The following is a 22,132-nucleotide window of genomic DNA, read 5'->3' as shown; positions in this document are numbered from 1 at the left end:
TTTATATTTACAAAGTTTTATTAACATTTTAATTAAGAAAATTCCCCTTCAAAGCTATTCACTAAAGCCAACAATGATAAAAAAAAAACATTTCCAAATTCCAGCTCTACAGTTTGAAAGACTGTGCTTTCGAAGGCAGACTTACTTCACTACAGGAATCTTTAGGCACTTCAACACCTTGTAATACGTTTTTTTCAAGGCACTAGTTCGCACCCAGTGAATGAAGGGGGTGTGTAACAATCATTTTGTTTAACAAGGTCCTTCAGGTTCATTTTACAGATAAAAAGATGAAAACAAAACTCAACAACAACAACAGAAATGTGGAAAAATACAATAAATAAAAAAAAAAGTACTTAAAACTTTTGGCAGTTCACACAGTAACAGCCATAACAATAAAATTCCCTTTAAAACACAGCTGTCTGTAAGCCAAAACAGGAGGTTCATCAAGCTGTATACTGCAAATACAGAGAAGTTTAACATTTAAGTTATAAAAATAACATTATTGATCCACAGGTGAGCAGTCCAGGATGATGTGTCCATATGTACATTTATGAGGGACTGTGTTTTGCATTCTAGTTCTAGTTGTACAGTCGTCATTGCAGTGTAAACATTAAACAAAGTTGCAGGACACTTCAGTTGTATTAATTGGTGATTAAAGTCTACCCAAGAGTTGGGGTCCCTGAACTGGGGGGGTACTGCCAGCTATCCCCCCTTCCTTCGTTACAGGAGCCGTGCTGTCCTCCTGTCCTCGTTTGTCCGAACCCCCTTAGCGCAGCGGATATTCAGATAAAAGCCCAAAAACCGTTACCAAGCACTAAAGAATGAGAAGCTCCATCTGCACTGCTTATCTACCGCCTGTCCCGAGTTCTGGGTTTCAATGTCGGCTCAGGCTACAGATCCCCAAGCGAGTCAGTGGTCAGTTGCCCCCCTCCTGCAGTCCGCACCTTTCCGCCACACGCGTGCCCCTCGATCGGCACGGACTCGGGCAGGGATCCGTGTTCCCTTCCCGTCGACACGTCACCCCTTTGCGGGAAGCAGCCTAAACCCCATGAGGCGCACAAGAGACTCGCACATCAGCCCCGCAAAGTGCCGCGTTCGGTTTTTCTCCAGTCTGATCTGATGTGGCGGAGAGGACTGGACAGAAATGAACTGCAGATTGGCTGGGTGACCAGGTATAGTGACTGGCAGTGTCCTGTGACTGTGCCAGCCCAAGGCACTCTCTCACCACAAAAACCATACGTTTAGACTTATTTACTGTACACGAGCACCGACATGTAATGCAGTTCCACAGAATGCTGGACGGACCTTTCCCAATATGTTTTATAATCATCTAGACAGATAAAGAAAAACTTTAGTGGTTCACCTTTGACAGTAGTTCTGTGTGCATTACACATCTTTGCTCTTTCTACCGTGTTGCATTTTTAAAAATAAATTCTTTCACACTGACTGCATTTTCACATGGTGTTTAAATATCCTTGGTGCCAAACGGGTTGGGAGGGGTAGGCGCTTCAGTGAAGATAGGAGGAGTGGTTCCATCCTCGATACCAAGGCCTGAGGGAAACAATCAAGACAAAAATGATTGAAATAGGGCTTCACTGTCTCATGCCTTCAGTGACATGAAGTCCTGGGCTCTTAATCCTGAGCCACATAAGCCATGGAAAGTGCCCTTCACAATCAAAATATTCATTGTTTAGCCCAAGTGACTAGAACATTTCAAATGGCACTTGTGATTCTTTAATCCAGTGCTTGCTCACGAATGCCCCCCTATTCCCCCAGGTTTAACACTGATGTCACGATCTTCTGATGGGACTCTGGACTGCTGTGCAGCTCAGGTCACAGCCTGCAGACGAAGTGCTCGTACCCAGTGGAGTTGAGAGACTGGGCCCCGCCCTGAGATGTCAGAGTGCCGCCATTGGACGACAGGCCACTAGGGGAGGAGCCTCGACTGGGACTGCTGGGAGATGAACTAGACGACACTGCAATAGAGACGCACATACACAACTTTACGAACTCTGAAAGCTAACAGGATGAACAATCTTGCAAATTTAGCATCAAGTCTGCTCCAAGTCTACAATCTACAAATATACTACAGCCCACTTTTCTGTGCCCACCTTATACTTAAAAGTACTTAAAGTACTATCTGCTCTTTTAAAAACCTGTAAAATTTACTATCAGATTGTCAAGAACATTGATCTGCACCTTCAGTTTCCTGTAAGTGCAGCTTAAACACCTCTCATTCATTTCTTTGTGGCCATAAGCTTTGAAAGACAAGATTTTGAAGATGGAAAGTTCGATTTTTTAAACTCATTTGATGCCCAAACGTCTGCACCCCCATTGGTTAAGTCGTCAGGTTTACAGAATTACCCGTCTCTAAGGAGGGGGAGAAAGAAGCTGCAGCCACAGGGCTCGTGAGCAAGTGGACACCTACACGTGCTCCACATCAGGAAATGGAGGCAAACAAAAGACGGTTTATATTATTGCAGTCCCACTGCAATTCATTTGCATTGGTATGTATCCGTTCCTCTGGACAGAAAACATCTGAAGCATGGGAACAAACGTATACTTTAATTTCAGCGGCCTCACTGCTATGGTTTTAAAGTTTCTTATCTCCGATGCAACGTGGAAAGAAAACCCACCTCCACTCATGGTACTGTGCACCTGCGAGACGGCCAGCGGACTGAATGACCTGGAAGTGGAAACCTGAAACAGGAAGTGGACAGGAGTTACTTAGCCGTAGGCGAATTCTTCAGTTAACAAATCCATAAATGAAAAGGTGGGAGCTGGGGACAGGCAGAGGAGCAAGAGAGAGACGGGAGCCCAGAGCAAAAAGGATGAGCTCTCACCAGTCTGGAGTTGTAGGTGGGCGGCTTCAGGGAAGACGACGACATGGGGCAGCAGATCCTCTTCTCCTTCTGTCTCCGGTTACAGAACCAGACCCGCACCACCTCCTTCTCCATAGTGAGCTGCTCGGCGATAAGCGTGATCTCCTCTGAGCTCGGTTTGGGGTTCTGGGCAGGACAGACACAGCACACCCCGCGGTAAGCAGGAGCACTCACCTGCATTTTCTTTTCAGTGGGTGACGCACACATCAGCCCACTGCGCATAACTGAAAACCTCCAGACTCCCCTGGAACACACTCGTTTTGTGCGCTCACTGGGGTTCAAGTCGAGTAAAGAGGCAGTGTTAATATGCGAGCTTTGATTGAAGAAGCCCTCTCCGTCAGCTAGGCCTAAGATTTCTCTAAGCTATCAGGTCAGGCCCTGCATGCTGCAGGGGCCCATACTCACGTCTTGGAAGCGCTTCTCCAGTGTGAGCTTGATGTTGGTCTCGATGCTGGTTCTCTTCTTGCGCTTTCGACCGAAGCCCTCGATGAGGGGGGGCATGGAGGTGGCGTTGGCCATGCTTTCTGAGGGGGAGTTCTCTGGTGGGGGAGGGGGAGGCAGACGGGACAGCGTTAACGGTCAACCTCGGCCATGAGCCATCATGGCGCCGCTCATTCGCCAGCGCCAAGACCGCAAGCTCCCTTTCCTTCCTACGCCGTGCACACTGCGAGCACTGTTGTTTTTCCACGTGTATCCAAGGGTGGCATGTGTGGCAATAAGGAATATATTACAGCTATGAGTAAAATAACACTCCGTTTGCGTCAGTAGGAGATATAGAAGGGCTACACATTCTGTTTGTGCCCTTCTGACCACCCCTTCCCTAAATCCTCCATGGCTCCTCTGACCAGCCCTGACCCCTCCCTGCCCCTGATCCCCAGCTCCGCCCTGGCCATCTGACCCACCTGACCCCTCCCTGCCCCTGATCCCCAGCTCCGCCCTGGCCATCTGACCCACCCCTTTAAAAACGCAACTCCACTCCAGACCCCCTGATTCAGCTCTGCCCCAGACCCTCTCACCTGCATCACTGAGCCACTTCTCCAGCAGTGGCTTCAGCTTGCACATGTTCTTGAAGCTCAGGTTCAGAGCCTCGAAGCGAGAGATGGTGGTCTGGCTGAAATCGTTTCCGTAGAGCTTCCCCATGGCCAGGCCCACATCTCCCTGTGGGGGAAAAAAAAAAAAAGACGACACTGGTGTCAGCGGCGCATTGCCGGAAAGGAGAGGCGCAGTGCAGAGCGGGCTCACGACTCAAATCTGGAGAGGTAGGGTTCCTGTTCCAAGGAGTCAGGGCTGGGCCACTGTCGAGACTGTCTAGCAGACTCGGTGCAGGATTGTGTCCACACAAGCAGCTCCCGTTTGATTTCACTTTTTCCACTTGCATCCCTGCAACTCTTTCGTAAGCCGCCCAGCCATGTGGCTGAAGCCGATACCTCGGCTTCTTTCAAGAACTAGCTGGAGGAGATCCTGGGATCAGTTCGACAATTAACCACTCACTGTCAAAGGGGCAAGCAGGGCCAAAACGGTCTCCTTTCCTTTATCTTTCTTATGATGTTATTGTAGGACAAAAAAAAGAATGTGGTTTCAATATTTAGAAGTGTATTTTCCAAATAACTCTAGGCTATTCCCAGATCCACAACACTAGTTACTCATTTATTGGCATGGCCATTGTTAAAATTTGAATCCCAAATGCCGAGAGTCAGAGAGTTCATGCTGGAATAAATACTATAACAGGGCTCTTGCTACTAACAGAGGATCTGAAATAACTTGGGACAGCCGTCAGCCTCAAATGGGATTTAAAGTTTCTTGTCCATCCTTTCTCCCGCCCCCAGCTGCCAGCACCAGCACCTGTGTGAAGCCCAGTTTGATGCGTCTCTGTTTGAAGGCCTTGGCAAACTGCTCCAGCTCCTCCAGGTCATTGGGCTCTTCCTGCTGGGATGCGCCCATGTGCTTGGGGACCTGAAGGTGAGGCGGCATCTCCAAGTGTCCGTCCAGAGAAGACCCCGACAGGCCTGACCGTCCCACTGCCTGCGCGAGTGATAAAAAAAAAAAAATTAAATCTAGACTCACCAGTTGTTTCTGTAATACCCATTTGATTTTGGAAGAGCCATCCATGTGTTTCACATCAGTAACAAACCATGTTACCGCACACTGGGGAGTGAGGAAATTCAACTCCTGCGACCTGCCACCTCTCCTGCCACTAGACTTTTAACACCTCACGGGCAACACAGTGCTGTGCATGGGGGTCACGCACAGGCTGCCTCTCTTCCAATTGCATCACAAGAGGTCACAGGGGACGCTGTGTTGTCGAGAGCAAAGAGAGAGCACCCTACCCTACCCTATAGCCAGCAGCCATATCACTCTGCAACTCACAACTGGCAGCCCACTGAAGCTCAGCAGGTGTGAGCCTGGTCAGTACCTGGATGGGAGACCTCCTGGGAAAAACTAAGGTTGCTACTGGAAGAGGTGTTAGTGGGGCCAGCAGGGGGCGCTCACCCTGCAGTCCATGTGGGTCCTTATGCCCCAGTATGGTGACAGGGACACTATACTGTAAACAGGCGCCGTCCTTCGGATGAGATGTAAAACCAAGGTCCTGACTCTCTGTGGTCATTTAAAATCCCAGGGCGTTTCTCGAAAAGAGTAGGGGTGTAACCCCAGCGTCCTGGCCAAATTTCCCATTGGCCCTTACCAATCATGGCCTCCTATAATCCCCCTCTATGAATTGGCTCTGCTCTCCTCCCCACTGATAGCTAATGTGTGGTGAGAGTACTGTCACATCATCCAGGTGGGGCTGCACAGTGGTGGTGGAGGGGAGTCCCTTTTATCTGTAAAGTGCTATGAGTGGAGTGTCCAGAAAAAGCACTATATAAAAGTGTAAGCAGTTATTATTGGTGGTGCTCGATCAACTGTGCACCCGCACTTGGGGAATCCCCATTACAATGTGGCTCGAACCCTTGATCTTAGAGCTCAACCTAAACACGTGAGCTCCTTTACCAGTTGAGCCACGCAGGATGTCCTTCCCAATTTGATTGGAATTTAAATTATAAAATTGATTAACATTCTTGGGCATTAGAAGCAGATTTGATATCCTTTTTCCCCTGAGTGAAATGTCCTTTTGCAGTAAAGCTGAAGTTTCTGCACAGAAAAAAATTCCGTTTGATTTGGTTAAAAAGAAGATGCAGCTTCGTTTAGTATTTTCTTTCCCTCTCTGCACTTCAACTGATCTAATCAAAGATCCCGCGGAAAAGAAAGATCCTTGATATTACCGACAGCAGTGCAGCACAAAGGAAAATAAAATTAAAAACAATTTTTTTATTCCTATTGCAAGAGACTGTCATGGCCGTTAAAGATAATTATGTACGTCAACATAAATTTATGATTTATTTCATGCTATTACTCCCGGTGTGAAGTCAGAAAGCACAGGCAAGAACGTTACAAGCTGTAGCCCAGTAAGAGGACCCTCACCTGGGGAGTGAGCGCTAATCCAGGCTGGTGCTGGAGCAGGCCTGACTGGGACTGGGAGGGCAGGGAAAGGAGGTTCTGCTGCAGTAAGGCTGGAAGAAATAGCAAACAAAACACTACTGAGGCACAACACATCCCTCCATTTATTTCCCATAAAAACACTTTTCCAGGTACTGGAAATGTTAACCTAGGCGCTGGGTGCAAGGCAGAAAGACACCCTGGACTGGACACTAGAGTGGACTGCAAGGCGCACTAAATCACTACCCTCAGCACAACGCTAGTCTAATACAGCGGAGCGATAATCACTTCAGTCGATTCACATGACCAAACAGAAACTGTGAATTTACTCAGCTTCTATGATTCCCCCCCCCCAACATTTTTGGAAATACAACCTTTTCCCCCCCCCCCATCAAAATGCTACCTGCAAGCTCAGCTATTACAGCTGTGTTTTGTAACAATGAAACATAAGTGATAATGTGAATAAATACGTATAAATTACCCTATAGTCAAAACATGTTTCCCATGGGGTTTTGAAGATAACATCTCCTTAGAAAGTTAAACATCATCTCCCAGGAGCTTCACAATGGACTGTGTGTTAAACACCTAAGCGGCTTCATATATTCATTCATTTAGATCAGGAGAGACCAGACGGATGCACACTTGCATTAATGCAAAGAAACGGCAACAGCATTGCTAAAACTGGGTCTGCAGCTCCAAGTGACCAACACATCCCAGCGTCCCAAACAGACGTTTTGCCCACAAAGATTCACCCAATGTTGAGAAAACGAGATAATGAACAGGTCCCCATCTGTGAAATGGCTTCTAGAGCCAGTGCAAGCAGAAAGGAATGATTCGCTTTTGGGAAAACCTGGTTTTCCCAGCGTCCGACTGCTCCTCACCTTGATGGCTGGTCTGGGTCTGAGACAGAAGGAACGGAGAGGAGGGGGTCAGGTGGGAGCCAGACACCAGCAGCAGTGGATGCAGGGAAGGTAGTTCCTGAGGGAGAGACGGACATGAAAACGTCTTCGAGGAAGCATAAGGAAAGCTCCAACATTCTGGGGTTCAAGCCTGTTTGCGGCCACCAGGCTAACACAGACACCCTTCTAACAGGCCAGCCTCGTTTGGGGGGACCCCTAGGACTAAAGCAGGGGTTCAGAGAAGGAAAAAAGGCACACGGGGTTGGATGTTTTAATGAGTGTTTTCATGCCACCTAGTGGCTCCGCTTGTAACAAATGCCATCGGGCTTTTGGACACACGCTACAAAAAGCATTGAAAAAAAGATTTTTATTAACCTTGAGAGAGAAACTTTGCAAATTGCAAATTTTAAAGATAACAGGGGTTGTTTTTTAGCGGTGCAGGTGTGGGGAGCCACCTTGACATCAGACACGCCCCCCCCCAAACCTGTCAGTCAATCAGGAATTGTGAAGCCCTACCCCAGAAAGCTGTCCCCCGCCCATAGGGGACCCCTGTGTCAGGTGACACGTCTTGAGCGCCGACACAGAGTGGGGAGAGTCGTTGAGGTCTTCCGTCTTGATCTGAAAACACAGCCAAAGGTACGGAGAAATGATTTAGCTAATGATTTCATCGAAAATGGCCTGTATTCAAAAGCTCTGGTTAACTAAAATATTGACATGTGTGAAAATGCACACGTGAAGACAGGGCCATCAAAACACACATCAGTTAATGCAGTCATGTGACATAATGCCTTATACAGCCACCAGAACAGAACAAGGCATGGACATGTCCAGCATTTATAAAACAACTTGTGTTCAATCTTGTTGGCAAGGCGTTTGAGAAGAGTGACCACGACTAGGTCATCTGTAACAAAGGGGGGTTTTAACGATGTTTCTGTGCTCAAGGCTACAACAGCGGCGCCATAGCTGGGATTGGAACCTGTAACCCTCTGGCCAGCTGAGAATCAAACCATTCCTTCGCACTGCTGCACCAACACAAAAGCCAGCGCCTATGGCACCCGACAGGAAAGGGAAATCTCTGAAAACCTTGCAGGTCTGAAGACCGTCTCCTGCTGTTAGCGTTTAAAAACAAAGTCTCGGTGCCAGTGGTTTTCCCATTTCTTGCTGCTGCACTCAGTGTGACTGCTGTGCTGCGCTGATGTGATCCTGTACCGGTTGAACAGGACAGCTCCTCCAGCAAACTCCCCCCCCCACCCCTTCTCTCATTCTCCCTCCCTCCCTGCTGGCAACACGGTATGCAAATATCTCCAGGAGACCCTGGGAGCCATTTCCTGCAGAGTTGAGACACAAGCCCTACTGCGGCCTTAACTCCCTCTTGCCCAGCGCCAAGGAGCGTCTTGTAGTGAAGGCAAAATCCCTTCACATTCGCTTCTCGTTCGATTTTTCTGACGTTTTTGAACTTCTGCAGAAACTGTTCCACACCTCTTCTTCGTCACAGAACTCAGAATCGCATTTCCCAGAACTCGCCTAACCTAATTATCCTATTTGGCAGGCTGTTCCTCTAAACGCTACTGACGGGCAACAGGGAGCTCGGTGCACCTGAAGAGGCGAAACAAATGCCATCCGTTGTCTGACAGTATGCGTTAGTGTACAGCTGAGCATCTTTAACATGTGTTGGGAAGAGCAAAACATTTTAGTGTGTGCAGATCTTTCCTCACTCTGTGCTATAAGAACACTGCTACTGCAGTTCTGAATATAAACCTTAAAAAGTGTGCAGATTGTTCTGCGCGCGTCATCAACCCTGCATCTTCCATAATGCGAGACCGTCATGTGAGCAGGACTTGCGTCAATAAAAGAAAAGGCAAGGTGACAGCTCTCACAACAGGAAGTGAGGTCACAGTGGCCAGTCACTTTGTCACCCAAATCAGCCAATAACCATCTGATCTATTTTCACCATTGTGATGATATCTAGTGCACAAGGATTTCTTGGGAGATATTCCCAAAGAGATGATTAAATACAAGTATTTGTGGGACATGCAAGACACCAGAAACTCCAACTTTGAGAAGTTTCAGTCCTTGAAAGCTATAAAGAAAACAAGTGCCATACTCTGACCTGCACCAATGCATTTTTTGTCAGCATAAAAGAAAAATTCCTCAAGGAAAGGGATATATGACTCCCAGTCAAGACACACCAGGGAGCACTCACTGTCCTTGAATGTAAAATGTTAACTGCACAGCAGTACATAAACTTTGGAACTCTGTGATGAGTTGCTGCAGCGTGTAGGCATCATTAAGAGACAGTATTCTTATTGTCTCATCTGAATATGCCCTTTGAAAGTATTTAGTATTGAGTGACAGCAAATAAAATTTGGAATGAACTGTATGAAGTCCGTAGGCTAATTTTAGTCAATTAATCTTGGAGACCATCTTCACTGCTAAAAAATTCAAATAACCGTTTTGAGCGGCTTTCTGTAGAGGCTGGGCCACATACTCTTGAGCAACAGCGAGCTCTTTCCAAGAGCTGCCTCAGTGCATGTATCCTCGAACCCGGACCTCCCCGAGGGCTGATGAGGGTTAAAGGTGTCGGAAAAGGTTAAAGATTATGGATTTCCATCACTTACCTGTCTTGTGAAGTCCAGCCCATTGCGTTCATCGTCTGCAAAAAACAAAAAACAACCTTAAGATTTCACACAGGTTTCTGATGTGATGGGCGAGTGTTCTTAAGAATTTTAAAGAAAACAAAGAATTTTATACTTGGTCTCTTAAGTACAGTACATTTAAAGGAAGAAGCAAATTCTACCGATTTCTATTAAGACCAAAATAGTCATCTACTTCATTCAAAACCCACTGTGATTTCCTACTATAAATTTGCCCACGCTTGACTGGAGAAGATTGTTTTTCAAATTAAAAATCTGGTGTCAATAAGGGTTACATCCCCACTATTAGGCATTCTAACAGGTCCTGTTATTGATGCTGAAAACCCATATTTGAATAAAAACTACACACACCAGACTATTCTGTGCAATTATGGTCACCTCAAAGTTAAGAAAATATTTCTGTTCTAGAACGAATGAATCAGCATTTCCAGACTTGAAGGCATTTCCTACACTGACAGGATAACAGGAGAACAGAACTGAACTTTTATCAGTCTTGAACATGGAAGACTAGTACAAGAGGACCTGATTCTTGTTTTCAAAAACCTCGAAGGCACTGACAAAGTCAGCCCAGAGAATTTCTTCAGAATGAATAGAGAAACATGAACCACGTCGAAACTATGTGGAAGTGTGAAAAGGAGTAATATCTTTACCCTAAGGGTTGTGGGAGCATGAAACAAGCTACCACAACCCTTAGGGTAAAGATATTACTCTACCACTTCTGCACCACTGTATTTTAGCACAAACATAAGAGAGGTTACAAACGACAAGCCCTCTTTAGCAGGTTAAGTAATCAGTAGCTAACTGATTTGAGGATTTCATCAAGCCAGTTCTTGAAAGGAGTCGGGCTATTGTCTTCAGTAACATGCAGTGGTGCAAATGTGGCCTTCACTGCTGTTACAAGGCTGTGATGTTTTAGCCAGCTGCAGTTTATCAGTTTCTGCTATTGCCCTGTATTATCTCACTGGGGCGGAGGGGTGGCTCTGTGGCTAAGGATCTGCGCCTGTGGCTGGAAGGTTGCTGGTTTGTATCCCACAGCCGGCAGAGGAATCCTACTCGATTGGGCCCCTGAGCAAGGCCCTTAACCCCAGCTGCTCCAGGGGTGCCATATAAATGGCTGCGCTCTGACCCCAAGCTTCTCTCCCTGTCTGTGTGTCTCATGGAGAGCAAGTTGGGGTATGCGAAAAGACAAATTCCTAATACAAGAAATTGTATATGGCCAATAAAGTGATCTTATCTCATCTTATCAGTTCTCCCAGTGGTGGTCTGCTTCATTTGCAGAATACCAACAGCACTTTGTGAACTTTATCTACAGCAGGCAAAGATCTCATTCTTTCTCACTCTTCTTACAAGTTCCTTCATATTTGTGGTTTTTATCTGGTCTGCTAAATTAAAACCTAAAAAGCCTAAGGGCTTACTAACAAAAATTTACAATTTTTTTTTTTTTACATTTAAAGATTAATTCAGTTTTTATCTATGTAAGTGCTGTATATTTTCTTAATGTTATTACTAACTAGACCATCTTCAGTCATGGTATAGGGCTAAGCGCCCTTTTTAAGGACAGTGTTTAAGAAGGACAAATGTGTCAACCTCTCCCCCCCCCCCCCAAAAGATATCCACCAAGTTAATTTAAAAAGTTTAATTTGGGTGAGTTAAAAAGCTGTTGCTTTACAGATTAAGAATACAAAAGACCCCTCCCCAGCAGCACCTTTTGCAGAAATGTTTCTTACCAAAAACATTCAAGTCAATGCCAATAAGCAACACAGGCTTCAGCTCCGGAGCAGGCCTTTGTCAGGTGAAAAAAGGATCAGCCTTCTCGTGTATTCTTTAATCTCCCTGATTTGAATGTCAAATTATAGCCCTCCATGTCTGCAGTGCCCACTGGGTCTGGTGTCCTACAGTATGGAAATTTTTTCCTATTGCTGCCAAACTTCCAGTATGGAAATGATGAACCCATGCAAATAGGCTGAGGTCTGTATCCGTGGCAACCTTCAGAGCCCCTGTTTATTTGAATGGTCACACATGGCCCCCAGGTGCGCCGCCAACTGCTGGCCTGCAGATAAGCTCCACCTGAGCGAGAGACCGGGCGGAGTGATGGAGGGGGAGGCCAAGAGCTCCCTCCCCCCCCCCACTCAGCCCTCTGAAGCCTGTCAGGCAGCCCCCCCCCGAGAGAAGGGGGAAAAGACAGCCAGCCGTCTCTAGGAGAAACCCGCCTGTCAACAGACCCACACACTCTGTGGCAACGCACCCTGGTACAGCACCACAGAGCAGACAGAAACGGACGACAAAACGTTTTGTACTCAAGATCACAACATCTGGATCAGTAAATCCCACCATCTCGGGGAAAAGCAAGTATGGGAATTTAGTAAAAACACAATGCACTAGAAGGCTGAGCCGTGAGCTATACTATAATACATATTTATTATTACTAGTATTAATGATGACATCAATAATAATCATTATTGTTGTTCGAGATGTTATGATTAAGACTAAGTTATTTTGATAGTGGGCCCGGATTGTGTATGTTTTCCCCGTATTCGTCTGGCTTTCCTCCAGGTGCTCTGGTTTCCTCCCACAGTCCAAAGACATGCTGGTAGGTCGATTGGCTTCTGGGAAGACTGGCCCTTGCGTGAGTGTGTGTGTGACTCTGTGATGGACTGGTGTCCTGTCCTGGGTGTCCCCCGCATCACAGGGGAGGCTGGGATAGCCTCCCCTGTGATGGAGCAGTAGGTTAGTAACTTATTCTATAATAATAGTGCACCTTGAGAGTCTCCCTGTAGGCGATGCAGGCACCTAGCTCTCACAGAACTCTGGATTCCTATTAATGCAGGAAGAGAGAGAGAGTGTCTTTATTATCCCTAAGGGCCAAAAAGATGCTTCCAGGTTATTCATGGTCTTGGCAGAACTGGATCTGCCCAGGAAAAGCAGACCACAAAATTCAAAGAGGGAAGGCGCTACGCTCTTGGCCCCCTTCCCCATCCCCGGACAAGTCTGAGCAAGACGTGGTGCCGGGGTAGCAGGGAAGGCCCGGACCAGGGAGCAGCTCTCCCCACGGGACGGCGCGCTGGAGAATCAGGCGCCACACAAGCCGAACGCCGCAGGCGAGCCTCTCGGGGCCTGGTTACACCACCCAGGTGTTGACTCGGTGGCATCTTAACTCTTAAGTTATATTAAAATTATAAGTCTAATATGAGAAAAAAAACACGTCACTTTATCAATTACAAAACGCTGCCCAACCAGCGAGCACCGGAGCTCTGCGTTACAATAACAGGAACACGCCAGACTGCCAGACCGACTCAGTATTGTTACAAGAGGCAAAAAAGAAGTTAAAAAGTCAGAGTGCCCATTCCACAACACAGAATTAGTTTAATAAATGTCTGGAGGGTGAGGGAAGCTAAGAACAGAGTGTGGCTCCAGACAAGCAACACAAATAGCCGGAGGGCTCAGCCCCTAGCTTGAGCTGAAACCACTTCAGAAGTTCTAGTGACGCCACGCTCTGCTGCTCACCCAGCGGAGAGGAGCTCTCACCAGCCAGGGGTTTTCTCAGGTCAAGGCGAGCAGCTGGAAAGTTGCACATCTGTCCACCCGCCCATGAGACAAATTTCAAAGGATTTCAAAAACATTGTAAACCAGAATGGAAGAGGGGGAAGACCCGAAGAACATCCTCAAACGAGATCAGCAGGGAGAAGAGAATGAAACAAACAAAAACAAAAGTTCCAGTAATCCAGTGCTTATACCCGTCTGCCATGAGTGTCAGAGACAAAACGTATCGGACAGAAGCTGCAGCAACAGCAGGAGGTGTGGTGGAACTACTGGAATCGCAGAAACACCTCTTCCTGAGAAAGGGGAAGGCTGGAAGAAGTAGAGATGTAGCACTGAACCATCAGAAAGAGTATTCAGGCACAGGGAGGCAAGACAGATGAAATGAAGCCAATCAGTGGTAGACATATGAAGAAGTCAGGGATGTTGGGCGTAGAGGAAGAAGAGATTATTGGTCGAAAGTTTAATTTTAACCTGCTAGGGAGAATACCTGTATAGAAATGATGTATAGTCATTTGAAAGCATTCAAGGTCAAGACAGGTTGAGGAAACATAAACCAATAGGGACCGACAATCACAATATAGCTTTGAAGTATATTTTGAATCTGTTCTGATGCAGAACAGAACACAGGTTTACAATTTCAAGAAAGCAGAGTATTAAGAGATGTAGAATAAGACCGATGTAAATAAGACAAACATGAAATCAGCAGAGAACGGATGGTAACTGTGTAAAGAGATCCTGCTTGAAGTAAACAACAGATTCATCCCAAAACGGAGTAAATCACAGGCTGGAATCCAATGGTTCAATTAATCAATGAGGAAAATGCAAACAGTTAAAGCAATTGAGGAAAAAAAAAATCAATGAAATGCAAAAACCATGCAAACTCCACACAGACAGACACCTGAGTTCAGAATCCAAGACACTGGAATTGTGAGGCAGGATTGGTGCCCACCACACAGAAATTCAGCATGGCTGCTGCAACTCCCACCTCCTGTGCAAGGAAGAGTGCAATTTAAAACTTGCCCTACAGCTGCTTTCTCAGAAACCAGTTTAGCTTTAAGATTGTCAGCTTACGGTCTGAGCAGTAAAATCAACAGTGCAGCACAGAGGGCAACCCCAGTGGGGTACGAATATGAGGTGATCATGCCCTGCTCATTGCTTGCCGGGTAGGCTCCGGCTTTCCAAGACACCGAATGGTATACACCACTGTCACACCGCAGCGCTGAAGAGCACCAAGTTTATTCTTGCATTGCTTTTTTACGATCTCGCCAACAGGCAAGGAAAGCATTAAATGTTATGCGAGCGCCCTGCAGAAACTGGCTGAACCGCAGACAAAATTTGAATACGAAATGTTAGTTGCTTTATATGCTCCCTGAGAACCCGTCAATGTGGGCATCAGATCTTCTGCTATTGTTCAAAAGGCACCGCAGGCTGTGCATCCCGTTTCGAAGTTCCACATTTCAGTGTCAGTTTGTTCCCAATTTCACTGTGTGTTCCATCTCCCATCGTGGCTGGGGGGCAGTGGCTCGGGCTCTTGTACACACAGCTTCAGACAGCACATCCTGTTAATCTGAGGCAGTTTAACTGCCGGGAAGAGAGCCACGTCAGGTGCAGCTACATTAAACGGAGGATCCAGTTAGTGTCTCAACACACTGAGGTCTTTCAGCCTGAAAACGCTCATAAAAAAAAAAACCAAAAACAAACAAAACTCCCTCCTAAGAGGCGGCGTGACCTGACTTTTCTGTGGTTTGAGACGCTGCCAACACACATAATGGCTGGGATATTGATTATCGCTCTACTGGCACAGCTGACATTTTAGCATGTGGAATTAACCATAATTAAGGTTAATTAAGAAGGCTTACCAGTCCAAATACTGTATTGTTTTCTTTCTACCTTCCAGCATGGAGTTAACCTTTTCTTGTTCCTCTGCAGCCAGTGCAAACTCCTGCAGGTCCCCACTCAAAGCTACTTTAGCACCTGAGTCTTTTCTTTCGAAAACAGCCAAGCAGTTTTCCAAATATTACACATATTCGCAGCTGGATGTGTGCCGATTGAAAACCACCTCACCCAAGTGAGGTTCAGGTCTAGACATCCTGGACTGTGCATCACCTCAGCCTGACAGAAGATGGGGTTCACTTACACACTGTGACCTGTCCACCCACAAACTGCCAGTTCTCAAGCAGGCACCAGAACACGCCTAAGGATGCCTCCATCGAGCCGCATCGTGCACGCACCGACCTGCATGATGCCTAGAGAGTGCCCAACATTCGTGGTTTTTAAGGCACAGATACTGATAGAGCAACGTGTAGCCAGCTGGGTAGTTAGCCGAAGAGCAGCTTCATCAGTGCTCAGTGCATTTACTATTTTAGGACAGATTGCACAAATAAGTTAATTTTCCCCATTAAACACAACACAACCACCTCTAAAACAAACGCAAGGCACCAGTAATAACCTTGTTTTAACCTTAATTCCACACCCTGAACAAGACAAAAACACAACAGTAGAGCAACAGAAACACCAAAGGCAACGTTAAAAAGCCCTCAGTTTACTTTGAACCGTTACTTTATTTTGGAAAAGAAAATTGCTTCCTCTTTTCATAAGACGTACCGTTTCTTATCTTATTGTTTTGTTTTTATTTCAGGCCAGCTAGATAATTACAGAAAACACACCTGCACTATAAAGGCGCAAAGCTGGACCACCAAGGTTAGCCCGATGAGGCGAGATAACAAACATGTACTCCGATATACTGGATATCTTGTACTGTATGCGCTGGAGCGGGCGAGCGCTCCGAAGGGAAACTCCCGGGTGGGGCAGTTCTGTCGAACCCTGGAGCGAGGTACTTCACTCACACTGCTCTAGAAATAAGCCCACCTGTGTACGTGTGTCTACACCCGTGTCGCTTTGGACAAAAGCCTCAAAGACTAATAATAGCAACATGACACAGATCTGTTCCCAAGTTCCCAAGGCGTCCCCCCGTCTCCGAAAACGCTAAAGCGAAACACAGCTGACCCTCTCCTCACCCACAAAATGTTTATATATTATACCCACGCCACTTCTTCTTCGAGCAAAACTGTCTTTTAAAAATGACACCTTTCCACACAGAAAGTCAGCGCTGGCCGGAGCTGTTCCGGATTTAGAAGCGTGAAGCGATCACGTTCGGAGCCCTAACAGAGGAACTGCCCAGTTTACGAATTAAAAGAGGGACCGGCACACAAAATACATGAATATTTAAAGTAACACATTAAATGCTGCTATTTATGTTTAATCCAGCCTAATGTTTAATGTTCAGCACCTTATCCCGATTATAAATGTTTTCATTGGCTGCAACATCTCTCAAAACACCCTCGCGTTGCCTAACATTTACTGCGTGCGAATCACGCCTGGTTTCAATAGGTCAAACTAAAAACTCGAATTTTGATATTCTAATTCTGATATAAGTAACCAACTCACGCCTTTTCGTAATTCGGATTGCTTTATTTTGATCCTTTAAGAAATTATATGCGTACACAGCGTCTTTTATACAAATACATGTATATTTAAAAACTAAGAATTTCCGTGACTCTTGAAAACGCGTCTAGACCTCATTCTTATTTTGTCCCCCTTCTTGAGAAACTGACGGGCTCTGCCAATCGTTAACGTTGAAACCTTTTTTAGTAAAAAATGTATTTAGGAAAAATTATTACATTCTCTTTCTCAAGACAAACCGAAGAGATGAAAACTTTTAACACCCTTACCTGTTTGATTGTTATGGGTCTCTGTCGGCTCCACAGCCTCGCCGCTCATCTTCATATCTGTAATAATAAAAACAGCTTATTTTAATAAAGGGCCACAACTTTAGGCAGAAACGACGCAAGCAGGGCTTGCGCGTACACAGTAAAATGACCTCGTTATTCTAATATATTCGACTTTCAAATTTGTTTTCTCCGACATGCAATTGCTGTTATAATATTCATAAATTAGAGGGTGATCCCAGCAGTTTTGACCACAGTAGTTCTCTCCGAGTCTTTCTGGTGTCACGTTTTTAAATTCCGTTCAATTTAAATGCGCACAGTTCGCTAATTTCCCTTATTTGGACGGCCAGACTTCTCCTTGCCCTGAAATAACATCTGGCACTACCTGCAGCTACAGTTACAGTAAAACAAAAGCTTACAAAAAAATCCAACAGTTCATGCCTTTCAAGGTTTTTTTTTTTAAACAAAGTGAACTTTTAGAAGCGTCCTATTTTGATTACCTTTGACCCTTTCAAAAGCATACACAAAGTGTGGTCCCTTTTATATTGTAATCGCAGGACTCTTTCTCCAGCGCTCAGCGCAGCCTCCCAATTTCAGTGAAGACGAGTAGTCCGCGTTGTAATCGTTGCTCTGCCTCCAAACCATTGAAGACTCTCCTGTCGGTTACTGCGAGGGGAATATTTTATTCAAATTCGCCCAAACCCCCTTTTTGGACAGGTGGGTCAAGGAGCGACGCATTAACCTTTTTTTTTTTCCAGCTCGTAAAAGGCGAAGTGGACCGATAAGAAGACTATTTGCATGCGCCGGTGTGCAGCCTATCAAGTCCTCATCGTTTTTGCATAGAGCAGAGGCTTGACTCCAGAGCAGCGAAACGCACCTCTTTCCCCAGCACACAGTCGCATTGACCTAAAATGTGTTTTTCCTCACGTGTCTTGTCTGTTTATATATCGATCACGCCTTGGTCAGACTAAATGGATAAGCATTAATTACACTCACCACATTTATATCGTGCTTTCAGTGTATTACATCTGGCCGTCGCGGCGTGCCATTCCAGTATTCCGCTTTACATCATGCAATGCATCTGCCTGAATTCAAGAAGTGTGTGTGTATATATATATAAAATGCGAAGAATAAAATTCAGACCCCTGCACGCAGCGTCGTGAAATGCGCACGTGAAAGGGATCCCGTGCTCGTCGCAGCCAGGACTGCTCGGAACCTCGTGACGCACAAGTGAAAACGAAGCAGAAGTTTGCAGGTTTGTGTGCCTTACCGGACACTGATAAATCCACCAAAAATAAAAAAGTGAAGGGGAAAAATAAAAGTAAAAAACAAACACGTGCTTTCCTTTCAGGAGTTGTACAATGTCCATGTCCGTTTACAGACGCTGTAAAGCGTCAAGTTTAATTTAAGAGAGTATGCAGTAAACTCTCTACAAGCTCTCTCGGATTCTGAAGGGCGTTAGCGATTGGGAAACTACGGGCTATAGCGCTGACTTGCGCTGTCATTTCTCTCAGTATCGCAAAATTCAAAGACAGGCGACCGACCAGCCCGATAGCACCAGCAGGACCAGATGATTCGTTATTAACCGTGGTTTTCTTATGGTTTTCGTTGTGGACGTGAAGACAGCGGTCGGGGAGATAAGTTTAGCGGGCTAAGCTAGGCTGCGGAAAATTTGTTGTTGTTTTTTGCAGAAGTTCATAAATAAACATTTCATTGTTTGTTAATTACAATTACAATTAGCCTTGCTCCCGGTGCTTGCCGGGATAGGCTCCGGCTCCCTCGAGATCCTAAATTGGATGAAGCGGTCAGGGAATGGACGGATGAGTGTCATTATGAATGAATGGCAATGTTTTTATTTTAAATTTATACTATACCTCAGTGCAAGAACTTTGAGTGAGGCTCGTATACATAATGTTGCCATCCTCTTTATCATACTGTACAGCTTTTAAATGGATGAATGATAGTTCTGTGCATTTATCTACTGCTTTCTATCCCAGAGGATCTCAGAGCTCTTTACATACAGGGGGGGTGATCAACTTCCCCCACCACTGCCCTGCAGCCCCCCTGGGTGACACACAGCAGCCCCACTGCACACAGGTCACGGGGAGAAGGGAGAGACTGAATGAAGTTAAGGTCCTTAGCAAAGCCAGCTTGCACAAGCAGTGGAGTCCAGCCCGGACAGCAGTATTACTCCCTGCTCCCTGCCATGGCATCCTTAACGACCAGGTTTCGTCAGGTGAACACAATCCTTTCTCCTGTACAATCCATCATTTTGGAAAATTGCTTCTCTGATGGTGAATATGGATTTGTAAGGCCCTGTTGCCCACTGGCACCAGCACATGACCTCACACCTGCAGGAAGCCAACAAACCCTGTTTTAATGTTCAGATTGAAGGGCTGAACACTGTTTTAGAAGTGGTGCGTGTTCAGGACCCATTCAGAGAGAGAAGTTAAAAAAAAAAAAAGACACTCTACACTCTGATGTTGTGCCAGACTGAAATATTCTGCTACAGCAGCGTCAGATACAGAAATAATACGCCAAATTGGATCAAGCCAAGACAGAGGTTTAAACCCCCTTTTGAAATATTCTATGCCACATTTCAGACCACGTGTGCAAGGCAAGCTTAAACACACACACAGACGAGAGAATCACTGGCAATCAAGCCACAAAAATGATCATGAAAAAATGAAAAAACATTTACAAAGCGCACACGCACAAAGCTCAGCCAAGTTGTCAACAGTTTACTTCGATCGCGATGAACATTCAGCACCGAAGCGTGGTGGCATGCATGTACAGTAGCTGTAGAGTACGTTCCTGACTCCTCCAGGGTTGACAGTTAAAATTTTGCAAACCCGTTTTTTTTGGAGGGAAGACATGAAAGGATACCCCGCGCTGCTGGTCGAGCTGGAGCACAGAACGACCCCGGAGGGCGTTCAGGGCCTTTTCGAACATCAACCTGCGAACGAGGCAGCGGAGGCCACAGGCTGCAGTGCGATGGGGGGAGACCGAAGGGAGGTCATAGCACAGTGAGAAAGGAAATAGCTGCTTTCAACAGGTAATGTGTGGAGTGTGCTTTTAAAAAAAAAAACATGTTTACTGGATGTTTTCCGTCCTGCTCCTATACCGCTGGTAGCTTGACACAACGACAGAATAAAAAAAAAAAAAAAAAAAAAGGAGACAGCCGGAGTGGGATAAAGATACCAGCACCTCTGGTGTTTGTCCTGAACAGTGTTTGCTCTGCTCTTCTCCCTAACCAGATTGTGTTAGCTTAGGCACTGCGCAAGTTCAAGAACTTCAAAAGAAAACAAACAAGCCTACTCATTTCTGAAGTCTGTTACCAAAAATACACAAACACCCCACTGCAGCTCGCCCGAAAGGCAAAAAGAAATACTGGAACAGCAGAAGTCGATCTCGGGAATAACGATGGCGCGCAATTTCCCCCAGTCTAGGGAGCAAGGTCTGGGGTTCCTTTAAAAAAATCCCCTCTCAGCAGGGATGACTAAATGTGTCAGATCAGCGATCAGGACAGACCAGCCTTTTCCTTCATCCCGGAGTGCGTGACTGCACTGTACTACGGAAGCTGGAAAGACAATGGAAAATCTCATCGGGTAATTCCAGGGAAAACAAGAACTGTAGGATACACCCAGGAATCCTGACCCAGACTGGGGGGTCTCCAGTTCTTACAGATTCCGTCCACCCCCCACTAACACCCCCTCCCCTTCGGGAGTAGTTAGGAAAGGAGTTAAACAGCTTACTCGCAGGCTGCTTGAAGGGGTTAGTCACAATCTTTCAATATTCCTCCCCGTCCCATCAACACGCAAACACCACCAGTCACAAGTGTCCAGCCAGAGTCGGTCCACGAGACGTCAGGTGCTGCAGATTCGCACCTTCAGCCCAACTAGAAGTTCGACATGAAGCATCAGGACCGAAATTACAGAGAGCACTGGTTTAGGGCACCGCAAGCCTGCCCTCAGTCACTTCCTACGCCGAAATGCAACATGTCAGCTTGTGTTGCCTAAATATCAGCTGCGCCCACAGAGATGTTTTATCTGCATTTGAATACACGGCGCCTCAAAAACAACGTAAAAAAAAAAAACGGAAAACGACGGCGGCATTTAATTTTGACAGCCCACACTCCCGAAAGTATATTTGCATCTTGACACTGCACGGAGGCTGCCCAAACTATGTGGAGCGATTCACGGGGGTCGTTAAAAAACAAAAACACACACAAACGAAGTGCTGAAGAAAAACGAAATCATGCCCGCTCACCTGCGCGTGAAGGGTCGAATGTCACCACCATCGTTAGTGCCTCTGCTTCTGTAATCGCTGCTGTCCCCAAACAAAACCGTGGATCCCGGGTCCTCTCGCTTCAGTCTTAGCGCTCCCCTGACGTCACCCGGACAGGTACATCTCCGCGAGCAAGCCGCGGCTCCCCGCCTGTCCCGCCCCACGTCCCGCCCCACGTCTTCGCCCGCAGCGCTGTGCACCACCTGGCTCCCGGCCCATGCAAAACACCACGATTTGCATAGAAGCCCACTGGTGACTGATGGAGAGGGGGGGGCGGCGAGGGCCAGAGGTGGGCTGTCCCCTCTGCGCGGGGGAGATATTCCCGGCGTGGCCGCAGTGTCCCAGCTGCAGAAACGACAGACCCGGTTCTTTCCGCCTGCCGGACCGCCGCAGGGCTTCACCGGGCTCCGGCTCCAACTGCTCTGCCCCGCTGCAGAACGGAGGAGGGAACACGCCCCCCTGTGACGCTCCTCTTTGGCCTTTTTTTCCCTAACCGTGCCGGTTTTCTTTGGAAACCTCACCCTCCTTTTCTCAGAAAAGTGGGTTAGGGCAACAGCTACAGATTCTCTAGAAGTATGATAGCACCGTCCTAGGCCAAACGCAACAACCATAAACGAGCTCATCACACTGTCTCTACAGCATTCCGACGGGCTTATCTGTGGCTGTGT

At 46.5% G+C, this 22,132-nt stretch overlaps 1 protein-coding gene across 3 annotated transcripts; it reads right to left on the bottom strand.

The window, feature by feature from the left end:
• On the bottom strand, positions 1–21,625 carry pou2f3 (POU class 2 homeobox 3). Of its 3 annotated transcripts, none has more exons than XM_006642210.3 (13): positions 21,447–21,625; positions 17,181–17,237; positions 9,874–9,908; positions 7,772–7,873; positions 7,238–7,334; positions 6,342–6,430; positions 4,725–4,904; positions 3,899–4,040; positions 3,288–3,421; positions 2,844–3,008; positions 2,637–2,700; positions 1,862–1,976; positions 1–1,551 (listed from the first exon to the last, which is right to left on the bottom strand). In XM_006642210.3, exons 1-13 carry the CDS (start codon positions 21,475–21,477, stop codon positions 1,509–1,511), a joined length of 1,254 nt encoding a protein of 417 aa, XP_006642273.3. In that variant the 5' UTR covers positions 21,478–21,625; the 3' UTR covers positions 1–1,508. The 3 variants fall into 3 exon arrangements, with proteins under 3 accessions (XP_006642273.3, XP_015192819.2, XP_015192818.2); XM_015337333.2 differs by lacking the exon at positions 21,447–21,625 and adding an exon at positions 20,933–21,141; XM_015337332.2 differs by lacking the exon at positions 21,447–21,625 and adding an exon at positions 17,678–18,040.
• Between the last annotated feature and the right edge of the window lie 507 nt (positions 21,626–22,132).

Source organism: Lepisosteus oculatus, chromosome 23, assembly GCF_040954835.1.
Source record: "Lepisosteus oculatus isolate fLepOcu1 chromosome 23, fLepOcu1.hap2, whole genome shotgun sequence".
NCBI lineage: Eukaryota > Metazoa > Chordata > Actinopteri > Semionotiformes > Lepisosteidae > Lepisosteus > Lepisosteus oculatus.
Note: the sequence above shows the minus strand (reverse complement) of the source record. Positions and strands in the feature narration are given on the sequence as shown.